Source organism: Miscanthus floridulus, chromosome 8, assembly GCF_019320115.1.
Source record: "Miscanthus floridulus cultivar M001 chromosome 8, ASM1932011v1, whole genome shotgun sequence".
Classification (NCBI taxonomy): Eukaryota; Viridiplantae; Streptophyta; class Magnoliopsida; order Poales; family Poaceae; genus Miscanthus; species Miscanthus floridulus.
Genome location: NC_089587.1, coordinates 36,403,434 through 36,418,870, shown reverse-complemented (window position 1 = coordinate 36,418,870; position 15,437 = coordinate 36,403,434). Strand labels below are relative to the sequence as shown.

The window sequence follows — 15,437 nt, the reverse complement described above, 5'->3', positions numbered from 1 at the left end:
GATCGTATATTTACAATTTCTTTATTGCTCTCATTTGTATAAGTAATTACATGAGCAATACACACACACACATATATATACACACAAAGTTCGAACGAAAACTTACGCGTGCGAAGTACACATATATATTACTATTAGCAGCGTATTCGAAAATGTATTTTAATATCAAAACTAATCATTAAATGAAAAAAGAAACCAAAAATAGAAACAAAAAAAGGAAAAAAGAGAGGGACATTTAGTCCTGGTTGGTGTTTCCAACCGGGACTAAAGGTCCTGCCCCGTGGCGGTCCCAGGCCAGGCTTGGAGGCCCCCTTTACTCCCGGTTGGTGTTTTCAACCGGGACTAAAGGTCCCCCTTTAGTCCCGGACGTTAAGCCGGGACTAAAGGAGGGTACCTTTAGTCCCGGATTGGTGCTCCTGGTTGGGAAACCGGGACTAAAGGGGTTTCCCAACCGGGAGCAAAATGCCTTGCTGCACCGGTGACAGTTAAAGAGCGTGAGAAGAGACATAGGTCAAGCCAAAAGAGGGGGAATATGACAAACTAAGAATGGATCTACCAAATCTTTGAATACAGCATGCTAAAATTTGAGGGAACAACTCTTCCCTAACTTTGTTCTAAAATCCTAACCCTAAATTTTAACCCTAGAATAGGCAGGAGTGGAGACGAAGAAACATAAACTCACGAATATCCGATCCTAAAATAGGAAGTAACATAGAAAGAGGAGGCAACCTTTCTGTCTTGGAGTCTCTGATTTGCTGTCGAAGAGGAGGTGCTCGTGAGGACATCGCCACTGGAAGGGGCAGAGCAGCAGTGATAGTGCTGGGAGGGGTCGAGCAGCCAGAACGGCATTGACGTTGTAGAGGGCAGAGCAGTAGCGCTGGTAGTAGGGAGCGGTGGCACTATGGAGAGCGGACCGACGACGGTGCCGGTGTTGGGAGCAGTAGTAGGGAGGAAGGAGTTTTTTTGACGTTCGCATGGAACGGACGGTTCGAGTTGTTTTTTTTCTATGCCCGCGGTAGGACGGACGGTAATCCTGCATGTATAGCAGGGAATGGACGGTGGTAGTTTTTCAGCAACGTGCAATGCTTTTATTCCTATGCCGGCCATTAGGAACGGATGGTAATCCTGCATGTATAGCAGGGAATGGACGATGGTAGTTTTTTAACGATGTGGACTGCGGAGGAGAAAGTTTTGGTATACAAAAACAAGGTTTATGCGAGTGGTATATACACATGTGTATTACTATAACATAAATGAGAAACCGCATAATATTAACAGCAATGGAATTATTACAACCTATTAGAAAACTAAGACTACAACAAAAATATGTTAATTGATCAGATGGCTATGCATAAAAAAATGTTCCATATGAACAAGCATTTTTTCGTTAGATAACATGCATACCTTGTGCCAAGGGTGGGCTTTTTATCCGTGGAAATCTAAACTCAATATAGTTTGGGTTCACGCATTGTATATCCTAACGGGAGGGCGTATGTATGAAGAACATGCGTGAGGATCACATCTATTTTGGCAATTTCAAGGCAGAAGTAAAAGGATAGAGAAATGTGATGTGTGCAATACCTAGATTATCTCTACAACTTCAACTGCACTCTAACCTACGAACAATGGCTGCAAACATACATGCAAAAGAATTAAAACAATATCATTGGTGTCATGGTCAAGCAAAGAAACCTAAACCCTTCAAAAACTTCAAAACAAATACAGAAACCCACCTGACCAAGAAGTACTGCAAGAATACATCCAACTGACCATATATTTATTGACGTTGTATACTCAGTTGCACCAAATATGAGATTGGAGCACGGTAATAATGTGAGCATATGTATGATATAATGGGCTCATTATCGACCTATAGTATAATATTACGAAGACTACCAGCAAAAAAAAGGATATTGCAAAGACAAAAATATTAAGTAGCTAAAGCAAAGGTGGCAGATGGAGAGAAAGGACAAAAGACATTAATATATACAACTCAAAGTGGTATCTCTACATACCTATTACTATAACTGAAAGTGGAATTTCCACACATGTATAACCATCTCAAAATGGTATAACCACATAGGGACAAAACACATTACATGCATGATAAGAAAATGCGTCACATGCACATGAGAAAGATTGGTAAATAATAGAGGTTAGGAAAAGTCACACTTTATGTTATATTAATATATAATATAACATAAAGTGTGATTTGTTCCCAACCTACGTTAGTTGTATACATGTGTGGATCTTTGGTGGGTTGTCCTGGTAGGGACCAGGCAACTGCCAAGCAGCGTGGTTTGCAGCCATAGCACTCGCATGAGGTGCCTAGGCTCAGATTAGTTGGTCTTGGCACTGTTGCTATGATGGATGATGGACCTTATGCTTGCACCAATTGCTCCATGACCTTTGGTCGGGAGATGACGCTGTGTCGGCAGTGGGCACATGAGGTTACACAAGCACGACCACCTCTCCTCCAAGTCAGAGGAGGATGCACCCACACCGAAGAGGAGAAGGAAGAAGCGGAAGTCAAAGCTGAGGACCATGAAGCTACCAGAGGCGACATGGGGCAATGCCACGCGCCGCAATGGGAGCCCTAGAGACGCCTTTGGTGAAGAACAGCCGGACAGGTCGCTCGTCATGCAGATCCAACTCAACCTGATGGTGACATAGCTTGGGGTGGTCGACGCTGTCGTCTCACTTGTTGATGAGAACTTGGAGGTAAAAGTTTCTGGATCTTAGTCTAATGTCACTATTCACAACATAGCGGTCGCCATGCACGACAGCAACAAGGTCACAGAGAACGAGCGCAGCGGCGATGGCAATTTCGTGATCGTCATCGAAGACGACGACGATGATGACGCAAATCCTCTCATCGCCATCGTAGGTCTTGTGGAGCTCCCGAGGTGGCCGTGGCAACTCCTACGCCGCCTGCACCTCATGCGCCCACTAAATCTGTGAACATTGGAGGAGCTCCTACTGCTGCATCAATAGCGGCTCTGACAATTCCACCACCTCCTGCTTTTGTGGCAGCGGCGACCATCACAAAAGCTGCTCTCGCCACCGCTATGAGTGTGGCCACTCAAACCGCACCTGATCGCCCAGTGAAGGGGAACATAGGCTCTGGTAAAGCTGGTTCTTGCTAGGGATATGGTGGCAATGGTAAAGTTGTTGCTAGGTATAGCAATGGTTGTAGCAAATCTCTTGCTGGCTAAGGCAATATCGATTATGGAAATGGAGTTGCTTGCTATAGCGATGCCGGCTATGGAGGCAAAGGTCTTGCTGGATATAGCAGTGGTAGCCACACCTACAACACATCTACTCCGAGGTGAGAGCAACAAAGGTTGTGCCAAGGTGTACAGTTGCCCTATGTGTAAGAACACATTCTTCCCCACACCTAGGCGCTGGGAGGCCATATTACTAATCATCACAGAATCACGAAGAAGAAGGGCAAGGCAAAGCTAGACATGTAGAGTGTTCTACACAAGTGCAAAGTGTGCAACCACGTGAGCCAGACAGGGCGGGAACTCAGTTTCCACATGGTGAGTTTGTGCACCCTCACCCTGGCATTGCTGCAGCTGTGGCTAAGGAAAAAACCTTCAAAGCGACAGGGATCAACAACATAGGTGCAGTTATGGATGGCCCTTTTAGTACCATGGGCTGGTGGTTCCTAGCTGGAAGCTCCATCCTCACGCTTCTTGCGCTAAGGCCGCGCCAGTGCACCAGCCACCTCAAGGAACAATGGCTATGACTGGCAATCCTGTGATTGGTCAGTTCTCAGCTTGCAACACGTACACTTGGCTGGTCACTCCCAGCAACTACCAGTAGCATCCTTCCGGCAATCCCCTTGCACAATCAAGAGAATAAAATCCACCAAAACAGATAGCAGCATCTTTTTCATGCACGTGGCATATTTTCTTATCGTGCATGTAACGTGTTTTGTCCCTAAAATTGTTAATGGTTTTTATAACTTAGCATTACATGCTTCTGACATGATTTTTGTGTACTTTTGTTAATACTTTTAGCTAAAAGTGGTATCTCCACATACCTATTACTATAATTGAAAGTGGAATGTCCACACATGTATAACCATCTCAAAATGGTATAACCACATAGGGACAAAACACATTACATGAATAAGAAAATGCGTCACATGCATATGAGAAAGATTGGCAAATAATAGAGTTTAGGAAAAGTCACACTATATAATATAACATGAAATGTGATTTGTTCCCAACCTACATTAGTTGTATATATGTGCGGATCTTTGGTGGGCTATCCTGGTAGGGACTAGGCAACTGGCGAGCAGCATAGTTTGCTGCCGCGACACTCGCATGAGGTGCGTAGGCTCAGATTAGTTGGCCTTGGCACTATTGCTGTGATGGACGATTGGCCTTATGCTTGCATCGATTGCTCCATAACCTTTGGTCGGGAGATGATGCTGTGTGGGTAGTGGCACATGAGGTTGCACAAGCACAACCACCTCTCCTCCAAGGCGGAGGAGGATGCACCCACGTCGAAGAGCAGAAGGAAGAAGTGGAAGTCAAAGCTAAGGACCATGAAGCCGCCAGAGGCGACATAGGGCAATGCCACGCGTCACAATGGGAGCCCAAGAGACGCCTGTGCTGAAGAACAGCCAGACAGGTTGCTCGTCATGCAGATCCAATGTGACCTAATGGCGACACAGCTTGGGGTGGTTGACACTGTTGTCTCATTAGTTGATGAGAACTTGGAGGTAAAAGTTTCTGGATCTTAGTCTAATGTCTCTGTTCGCAACATAGCGGTCGTCATGCATGATAACAACAAGGTCACAGAGAATGAGCGTAGCGGTGATGACAATTTTGTGATCGTCATCGATGACGATGACGACGCAAATCCTCTCATCTCCATCGTGGGTCTCGTGGAGCTCCTACGGTGGCCGTGGCAACTCCTACGCCACCTGTACCTCATGCGCCCGCTGAATCTTTGAACATTGGAGGAGCTCCTGCTGCAGCATCAATAGTGGGTCTGACAATTCCATCACCTCATGCTTTTGTGGCAGCGGCGACCAACACAAGAGCTCCTCTTGCCACCACTATGAGTGTAGCCACTCAAACTGCACCTGATCGCCCAGTGAAGGGGAACATAGGCTCTGGTGACGCTGGTTCTCGCTAGGGATATGGTGGCAATGGTAAAGCTGTTTCTAGGTATAGGAATGGTTGTGGCAAATCTCTCACTGGCTATGGCAATGTTGATTATAGAAAAGGTGTTGCTAGCTATAGCGATGCCGGCTATGGAGGCAAAGGTCTTGCTGGATGTAGCAGTGGCAGCCACACCTACAACAATCTACTCCCACTAGAGGTGAGAGCAACAAAGGCTGTGCCAAGGTGTATAGTTCCCTAAGTGTAAGAACACATTCTCCACTACACCCCAGGGGCGGGGAGGCCACATTACTCATCATCACAGAATCATGGAGAAGAAGGGCAAGGCAAAGCTAGACATGTAGAGTGTTCCACACAAGTGCAAAGTGTGCTACCATGTGTGCCAGACAGGGCAGGAACTCAGTTTCCACATGATGAGTGTGTGCACACCACCTTGGCATTGCTGCTGCTATGGCTAAGTAAAAAACCTTCGAAGCGATAGGGATCAACAACATAGGTGTAGCTATGGATGGCCCTTTCAATACCATGGGCTGGTGGTTCCCAGCTGGAAGCTCCATCCTCACACTTCTTGCACTAAGGCCACACTAGTGTACCAGCCACCTCAAGGAACAATGGCTATGGCTGTCAATCTTGTGATTGGTCATTTCTTAGCTTGCAACACCTTCACTGGCTGGTCACTCCCTGCAACTACCAGCAGCATCCTTCCGGCATTCCTTTTGCACAATCAAGAGAGCAAAATCCACCAGAACAGATAGCAGCATCTTTTTCATGCATGTGACACATTTTCTTATCGTGCATGTAACGTGTTTTGTCTCTATAATTGTTAATGGTTTTTATAACTTAGCATTACATGCTTCTGACATGATTTTTGTGTACATTTGTAAATACTTTTAATTGGAAGTGGTATCTCTACATACCTATTACTATAACTAAAAGTGGAATGTCCACATATGTATAACACATCTCAAAATAGTATAACCACATAGGGACAAAACACATTACATGCACGATAAGAAAATGTGTCACATGCATATGAGAAAGATTGGCAAATAACAGAGTTTAGGAAAAGTCACACTATACAATATAACATGAAATGTGATTTGTTCCCAACCTATGTTAGTTGTATACATGTGTGGATCTTTGGTGGGTTGTCCTGGTAGGGACTAGGCAACTGCCGAGCAGTGTGGTTTGCAGCCGCGACACTCGCATGAGGTGCCTAGGCTCCGATTAGTTGGCCTTGGCACTGTTGCTGTGATGGACGATCGGCCTTATGCTTTGCACCGATTGCTCCATAACCTTTGGTCGGGAGATGACGTTGTGTGGGCAGTGGGCACATGGGGTTGCACAAGCACGACCACCTCTCCTCCATGGCGAAGGAGGATGCACCCTCACCGAAGAGGAGAAGGAAGAAGCGAAAGTCAAAGCCGAGGACCATGAAGCCGCCAGAGGCGACATGGGGCAATGCCATGCGCCGCAACGGGAGTTCTAGAGACATTTGTGGTGAAGAACATCCGGACAGGTCGCTCGTCATGCAGATCCAACGCGACCTGATGGTGATGCAGCTTGGGGTGGTCGACGTTGTCGTCTCACCTGTTGATGAGAACTTGGAGGTAAAAGTTTCTGGATCTTAGTCTAATGTCACTCTTCGCAGCATAGCGGTCGCCATGCACGATAGCAACAAGGTCACAGAGAACGATCACAGCGATGATGACAATTTCATGATCGTCATCGACGACGATGCAAAACCTCTCATCACCATCATGGGTCTCGTGGAGCTCCTGCGGTGGCTGTGGCAACTCCTACGCCGGTTGCACCTCATGCGCTCGTTGAATCTTTGAACATTGGAGGAGCTTCTGCTGGTGCATCAATAGCGGGTCTAACAATTCCACCACCTCATGCTTTTGTGGCAGCGTTGACCAACACAAGAGCTCCTCTCGCCACCGCTATGACTATGGCCACTCAAACTGCACCTGATCGCACAGTGAAAGGGAACATAGGTTCTGGTGAAGCTGGTTCTCGCTAGGGATATGGTGGCAATGGTAAAGTTGTTGCTAGGTATAGCAATGGTTGTGGCAAATCTCTCGCTAGCTATGGCAATGTCGACTTTGGAAAAGGTGTTCCTAGCTATGGCGATGCCGACTATGGAGGCAAAGGTCTTGATGGATGTAGCAGTGGCAGCCACACCTGCAACACATCTACTCCCGCAGGAGGTGAGAGCAACAAAGGCTTGCCAAGGTGTACAGTTGCCCTAAGTGTAAGAACACATTCTTCCCCACACCCAAGCGCTAGGAGGCCACATTACTCATCATCACAGAATCATGGAGAAGAAGGGCAAGGGAAAGCTAGACATGCAGAGTGTTCCACACAAGTGCAAAGTGTGCAACCATGTGTGCTAGATAGGGCAGGAACTCAGTTTCCACATGATGAGTGTGTGCACCCTCACCCTGGCATTGCTTCTGCTGCGGCTAAGGAAAAAACTTTTGAAGTGACAGGGATCAACTACATAAGTGCAGCTGTGGATGGCCCTTTCAATACCATGGGCTAGCGGTTCCCATCTGGATGCTCCATCCTCATGCTTCTTGTGCTAAGGCTGTGCACCAGCCACCTCAAGCAACAATGGCTATGGCTGGCAATCCTGTGATTGGTCATTTCTTAGCTTGCAACACCTCTACTGGCTAGTCACTCTCTGCAACTACCAGCAGCATCCTTCCGGCAATCCCCTTGCACAATCAACAGCAAAATCCACCAGAACAGATAGCAACATCTTTTTCATGAACGTGACACATTTTCTTATCATGCATGTAACGTGTTCTGTCCCTATAATTGTTAATGGTTTTTATAACTTAGCGTTACATGCTTCTGACATGGTTTTTGTGTACTTTTGTTAATACTTTGAACTAAAAGTGGTATCTCCACATACCTATTACTATAACTGAAAGTGGAATGCACACACATGTATAACCATCTCAAAATGGTATAACCATATAGGGACAAAACACGTTACATGCACGGTGAGGTAATTCATACCAATTGAATGGCTAGTAGGTGGAAGTGACAATGAAAGAAGGCACCATATAACATTTGTATCAACAACTAGCAAGTAATTAGAAATTGAGTGTACCGGCAGGATAACCATCAATTCAAATATGAAATGTGATACTTTAGGGGGGAAAAGAACATTTAGGTGAAGCAGCGTGTATTTGCAGACCTTAAAGTAGGACACCACCATGTGTTTTTGTATTGAGTAGGTGAGTTTCATATCAAGGAAAAGGAAAAGATTAGCACACAAATTTTCAAACGATGGCTAAGACATGTATTTATATATAATATGGGGTCAACATGATCAGGTAGCCTTTTTTTTGGACCTATTTTAGCTACGCCAAAAAATACCAATTTATGTTGGAATGTCCCATAAGCTAAATAACCAATCATGACTGCAGCGACCAAACACTTCATGAAGATCGCACTATTGTATGAACAAATGGTACCTGAATATAGAACCTCTTGTTTTATTTGGCCTCTCCAAGGAGTGTTCTCTTCTGTTGTTGAGTTGATCCTGTCAAGAAATGAAAGAGATTTGTTTGCAACCAGTAAGATTAGGTGGTCGGTAACATACAATAGAACCATTTGTAACTGTCAAGAAATCACACCTACATTCTTATTGGGTTGTTTGGTGATGTTGGTTGACTTATCTTAACCGAGGCGGGCAAAAAGGCTTAACCGAGGCGGTTTTGCCAACCGCCTCCGTCGAAAGGACACGGTTAATCGGGCCTTAACGGAGGACCGCCTCGGTTAATCGATTAACTGAGGCGGGCGGCGTAAGGCAACTGCCTCGGGTAATGCTATTAACGGAGGCAGTTGAGTTAAGTAGCCCGCCTCCGTAAATAATTTTAGAAAATAAAAAAAAAGTCCACTGAGCACGGTAGCCCACCGAGCCTGGTCCCGCGCGCCGCCGCTGCTCGTGGCCGGATCCACGCCCCCGCAGCTGCCAGTGGCCAAATCCATGCACCCGCAGCAGCAGGTGGTCGGATCCGCTGCTGCTGGTGACCGGATCTGTGCCCCCACCACCTCCGGTGGCCGGATCTGCCGTCGGTGGCCGGTTGGAGGCCTAATCCGTGCCGGGAGCTCGGAGGAGAGGGAGGCCACATCGTGCCCTGCTCGGAGGAGAGGGACGCCGCGCCGCGCTCAGAGGAGAGGGAAGCTGAGCCTAGGCCCATACGCCACCATGGCCACCGCGCTGCTCGCCACCACTCGCCCCGCACCACGCCACCCCTCGCCACCACGGCCACTGCGCCACCCCGCACCGTGCGACCACCGTGCCGCTCCGCACCACGCAGCCAGATCTGGCCTCCCCGTGCCGGCACCAGCCGGATTTGCGCCGTGATGGAGAGGGGCACTGTCGTGCTCGGGAGGGAGAGCGTGCGCCGTCGTGCTCGGGAGGAGAGGAGTGCGTCGGGCTCTAGAGGGGAGGGGAGGGCCGAACGTGGAGGGCGCGCCACAGATGGAGGTGGAGGGCACTGATGGAGAGAGAAGGGCGCTGAGGGAGAGAGGGAGATGCACGGCGTCGGGAGGGATTACGGGCGTACGTGAGAGGGAGGGGAGATATTTCTCCATTAGGCTGGAGATGACGTCACGTGGGGCCCGCTTGTCATTCTTAGTGAAGAAACACAAACAAATTGATGGTCGAGATGACTCCACGTGGTCTTTGATCTAGCCGTTCAAGGACTCCACGTCAGCGATCCGGGGCATCGACTGATCCAACTTCGCGTGGTGGAGGACGGCGCGGATGCTGCACACAACGGGCGGCACAGAGGGCGAGGCGGGATGAGCGGTGTGGATCCGATCCCTGTGGCCGATTGTGTGGCGTCCAGGCGTGTGGCCAATAATATCGCGCCATGTGACGGTGGTTTCAGAAAAAACAGGGGCGGCGCTGGTGGTTTTGGACAGGGAGCGGGCCCAGTGCTGCAACTTGCACTGCAATTCTTTCCAATCGGGCACGCTTAATTTATGGAGGCTGTTGTTTTGGAGCGACCGCCTCGGTTAATGTATTAACCGAGACGGTTGCGTTACAGTAACCGTCTCGGTTAATCGACATTAATCGAGGCGGACGCGTTAGTTTGTCATATTTTCCATTTCTTTTGGCTTGACTTCTGTCTCTTCTCACGCTCTTCAACTGTTCGACGAATTATCTTTGTAGGCCATGGTCGCGCTCGACTGTTGGACGAATTGTCTTTGCAGGACATGGTCGCGTCGGTCAAGTTCCAGGTGATGTCGCCCCCGGCCGATTGCCTAGGCCGACGATCCATCGGTTCGTGTTCCCCCCTTTCCCTGTTGCTTCCTATTGTCATTGGTTTTTATTTCTTTTGTCTGTGTTGACGTATTTGTATACTACGTAGCTGTTGAGTTCCACATGCCCCCATCTGCTCCCTGCTGCTTTGGCCAGGCCAATCCCCTGAGGTGCCACCAGTCATCTCCAAGGCACTTGAAGACGTTTTGATGAGGTCTTTGTTTCTCAATTAACTTCAGCTCTTTCATTGAATGAATAGATAAATGAATGCTGACTAAAATCCTAACTCTTCACAACCACTCTGGACTAGACGACTGTACTTAGCGTGGAGTCTAGAAAGGACATAAACTAATTATCTAGCAGGCACTATGTAGTGATACGCTGTGCCTTATGCCTTCTTAATTTATCTACCTGCTCACATAGTGTGGTCTCTTTATTTATGTTGGTAGCTACATTCTAAAATATCCTCTATCTATTATTAAATATCTTATCCTATTGTTTGCTAATCTTCATTTTTATTGATAATATGGACTTCAACTACATTGTGGCAAGCATAGAACTACTCATCACTGAGTTTAGGGAAGACAAAAACAAACAATATTTCCTCATCCCCTACCATTCACCATTGATTATCACTACTACAATAAGCATTTGTAGGGGCGACCGACGATGGTTTGCAGAGGCGGCTCGGCCAGCCGCCCCTACCATACCGTCTCTACAAATCATGTATTTGTAGGGGCGGTTCCCAGACCGCTCCTACAAATTGATTTATAGAGGCAGTTGGTGTTATCAGCCGCCCCTATAAATCTATTTATAGGGGCGGATGGTAATACCAACCGTCTCTACAAAATTGATTTATAGGGGCGACTGTAGTACCAGCCGTCCTTATAATACCTATTTGTAGAGGCGGTTCAGTCTAGAACCACCCCTACAGTGCATTTTTCCGTAAAAAAAATTAAATTTCCGTTAATGGTTATTTTCAGAGGCGGTCAAAATGCCCGCCTCCTTTAATAGAAAAAAAGAAAACCTATCGATGAGCCCGGCGAGCCCATCCACGAGCCACGATAGCCAGATCCGAGACCCGCCGCTGCCATGATGTTGCCGGAAGAGGTGCCCGTCGCCGCCGCCGTGCCATTGCCAGAAGAGGCGCCGCCGCCACCACCGTCGTGTCGTGGTCCAAAGAGACGCCCGCCGCCGGATCTGCTGCTGCTGGCACGGAGGAGAAGCGCCGCTGGGGCCGGCCGGAGGGGGAGGTGGAGGGTGTCGTCCGGAGGTGGATGTGGAGGTGGAGGGCGCCGCCGGAGGTGGAGGGGGTCGGCCGGAGGTGGAGGTGGATCTGCTGTAGCCAGAGGGGAAGGGCGCAGCTCAGGGTGGGGAAGAGCGCCAGTGGTGCTGATGGAGAAGGAGAAGGGGCGCCGCTCTGGCGTACGTGAGAAGAGAGATAGGAGTGCGGCGTACGAGAGCTAGAGAGGGCCTCGTCTAAAATATTGGAACGGGGTGGGAGGGTGTGCTGATGTTAGGTGGTGCCAAGGTGTCATCAGCTCAGAGAAAACACAAATCACATGAACGGTGGAGATGGATCTGTGTGGCCTCCGATCCAGCCGTTTAGGATGTCCACGTCAGCGATCCATGGCGAGCTGGTCCTCATGCACAAGTGCCAAGGCAAGACGGGGACAGCAGCATGCGCGGATGCGTGCGTTCACCGGAGGGGCAGCCTGGTTACAGGGAAGCAGGCTGGATCCAGGTGTGGTTTCGATCTATATGGCCATTTGTGTTGCAACCGAGGGTGTGGCCGCTGGTTTTGTGCCCTGTGTCAGCTATTTTGCTGAAACCATGGGCGGCGCTAGTGGTATACTACCGGTCATGCGAACGAGGTGAGGTAGGGCCAGCGCTGCAGTTGCTGAGCAATAGTAGACCGAGGATCGTGGCGTCCAGCAGCCTTCAGTCGGGCAACCAATGCCCACACGAGGAGAGGAGGCACCCACGGGCCTCCACGGATCAGAAGCACAGCTGCCTTTGCCTGCTCCGGCATGGCGGGGCCGTCCTGAGTTCCTGACGACAGCGTACGGTTGATAGTGACACCGGCTCTAGACATGAGACATGCAGTTCTAGTTCTAGTTCCGGTACCGATTGCAGTTTATTTATACGTGGGTCATTTGTAGAGGCGGTTGGTGATTGAGCCGTCCCTACGAATAGCAGATATTTATAAGTGGGGCATTTGTAGAGGCGGCTCAATCACCAGCCGCCCCTACAAATAGCAACACCGGAGGCGGCTGGTGAGTGAGCCGCCCCTACAAATCCGACCCATTTGTAGGGGCGGCTGGTCTCGTGGCTCCCGAGCACGCCACTGTAGGGGCGACTCCATCACCAGCCTCCCCTACAAAGAATTTCTCCCGTTGCTACAAACCATTTTTCATGTAGTGTATTTCACTAAGTGAGAAACTAACCTCCTATCGCAAAGAACATGATTTGCAGCCTTGGTTGGTTGATACATTGTGATTATCATATATTACCCGCCTTTGTTTCCTTTTGCTTTAGTATGTGCTCCCGATCCAATTGCAATTTAACAAAGATGCATATCTAATTTTATTTTTTTTCTTAACTAGGTTCATGAAAAGATGCTGGTATTTTCAGCATTGCTTCACTATAATGCTTGCCATTTCTATTTATATGTCACTGTTAGATTGTTCAACGTTCAAATTTCTAGCATCTGCTCATGGTATCTTTTCCATGGCTTCAAATTTTAGACACAGGATGTGTACTTCAGTAACGACTGGTCTAAGTCACTTTCCTATGAAGTGGATATTACTGGATTAATCTATGTGATCACTGACACTACTATAGAAAAACTTAGCCGAGGCGTTTCGTTTTGTGGCTCAGAGGCGGGTGGGCTGGTTGCCCGCCTCCATTATTCGGCGGCCGGGCAGCTGGCCAGCAACCGCCTCGGTTAATCATTAATGGAGGCAGACAACCTAACACGCCCGCCTCGATTAAAGTCGATTAACAGATGCGATTACCGTAACGCAACCGTCTCGGTTAACACATTAACCGAGGCGGTCTTTCCAAAACAACCGCCTCCATAAATTAGGTGCGCCCGATTGGAAAGAATTGTAGTGCAAGTTGCAGCGCTGGGCCCGCTCCCTGTCCAAAACCACCGGCGCCGCCCCTGGTTTTTCTAAAACCACCATCATGTGGCGCGATATTATTGGCCACACGCCTGGACGCCACACAATCGGCCACAGGGATCAGAGCCACACCGCTCATCCCGCCTCGCTCTTTGCGCCGCTCGTTGTGCGTAGCATCCGTGCCGTCCTCCACCGCGCAGAGTTGGGTCAGCCGATGCCCTGGATCGCTGACGTGGAGTCCTTCAATGGCTGGATCAGGGGCCACGTGGAGTCATCTCGACCATCGATTCGTTTGTGCTTCTTCACTGAGAATGACAGGCAGGCCCCACGTGACGTCAACTCCATCCTAATGAGAAATATCCCCCCTCCCAATCATGTACGCCTGCACTCCCTCCCAACGCCTTGCATCTCCCTCTCTCCCTTAGTGCCCTTCTCTCTTCATCAGCGCCCTCCACCTCCGGCCGGTCCCCACAGCCTCCACCTCCATCTGCGGCGCGCCCTCCACATCTAGTCGGCCCCTCCCCTCTTGAGCCCGATGGCACTCCTCTCCTCCCAAGCACGACGGCGCACGCTCTCCCTCCAGAGCACGACGGTGCCCCTCTCCATCACGGCGCGGGGAGGCCAGATCCGGCTGCGTGGTGCGGAACGGCACGGTGGTTGCACGGTGCGGGGCGCGCAGTGGCTGTGGTGGCGAGGGGTGGCGTGGTGCGGGGCGAGAGGTGGCGAGCGGCGTGGTGGCCATGGTGGCGCATGTGCCTAGGCACAGCTGTTGACGGTCGTTAACAACAATCGTAAACCATCAACATAACTTAAATAAATATAGAAAAAGGATCTTCCACATAGGTTTAGGGGTTTAAACTAACAAATTTCATGAGTTTTGGTGAATCTGTGTTTTCAGCAGGGTTTATCCAGAAAATTGGCAAGGAGGACCTATTCGTCAAAGTAAATCACGTTTATCCACAGCGAAACCGGTGTGGGAAGACTCTAGAAGACTCCAGAAGGCAAACCACCAAAGCGGAGGGCAGGTGTCTACCATGTGGGGCTGGCTAGCCCCACTTGTAGGTCACCTGGCCCCCTAGGCCCACCTGTCAGCCCCTCTTTCAAATGTTGGTTGTCTACAGCCTCCTTGATTGCATCTATGCCGTTCTTTCAAGTCGGTTTGATCCGAGGGTCCAGAATTGACGCTCCGGCCAATATATACTAGCCCCTACCCCCTCCATGGAGCCATCCTAAAACCCTAATTCATATTCTCCTCGTCAGGATCAGAGCCAGCTATCAAGAGAAGATTAGTCATCCATAGGATCTAGTCTTATAAATAGAAATAGCGAGATAGAGAGTGAGGGAAGAGTTTAGAGGAGGCGCCGACCTGTCGGTGCTCTCTCTATGGCTTGTACCTTGGCGGATCCAAGTTCTATCTGAGCTTGCCTCTGAGATTTCTCTGGTAATCAACTTTTGATTCAAGTAAGCTTCTTGTTTATATTATTCATTAGGTTCACAACTTGTTTGAGTGCTTTATTCTTTATCCAGAAAAAGTAAAGTAGTAATTGTAGTATAAACGTGGTGATTAGACTCTGGTTACTTGTGGATGCATCCTGCATTCCGGATCGGTGGTAGCTCGCGAGGGTGACTCTTATAGCCTCGTTGAATCCTCTATAGTCCACCTCCCGTTTGTAAGGGCAAGTATGATGCGGTTACTACAAAAACCATCTTCTGCTGGTGTCTTTCTTTAAGTAATGTCCCTAGTTGAATAGTAGAAGACATAGCTTACCCAAGTTAGAACTAGAGAACCTTAGTTTTTCTCTCTATGTTCCTATTTATCTTAACCTTGTTGCTACCCCTAGTTCAGTTAGATCATAGTTAGTCTCACACGTTTCCTTGTGGATA

General features: G+C 48.8%; 1 protein-coding gene across 1 annotated transcript; it reads left to right on the top strand.

Annotated features, from left to right (window-relative positions):
* The first annotated feature begins 11,520 nt into the window (after positions 1-11,520).
* LOC136468871 (uncharacterized) lies at positions 11,521-11,895 on the top strand. Its single transcript, XM_066467279.1, has one exon. It carries the CDS (start codon positions 11,521-11,523, stop codon positions 11,893-11,895), a length of 375 nt encoding a protein of 124 aa, XP_066323376.1.
* Positions 11,896-15,437: the final 3,542 nt, after the last annotated feature.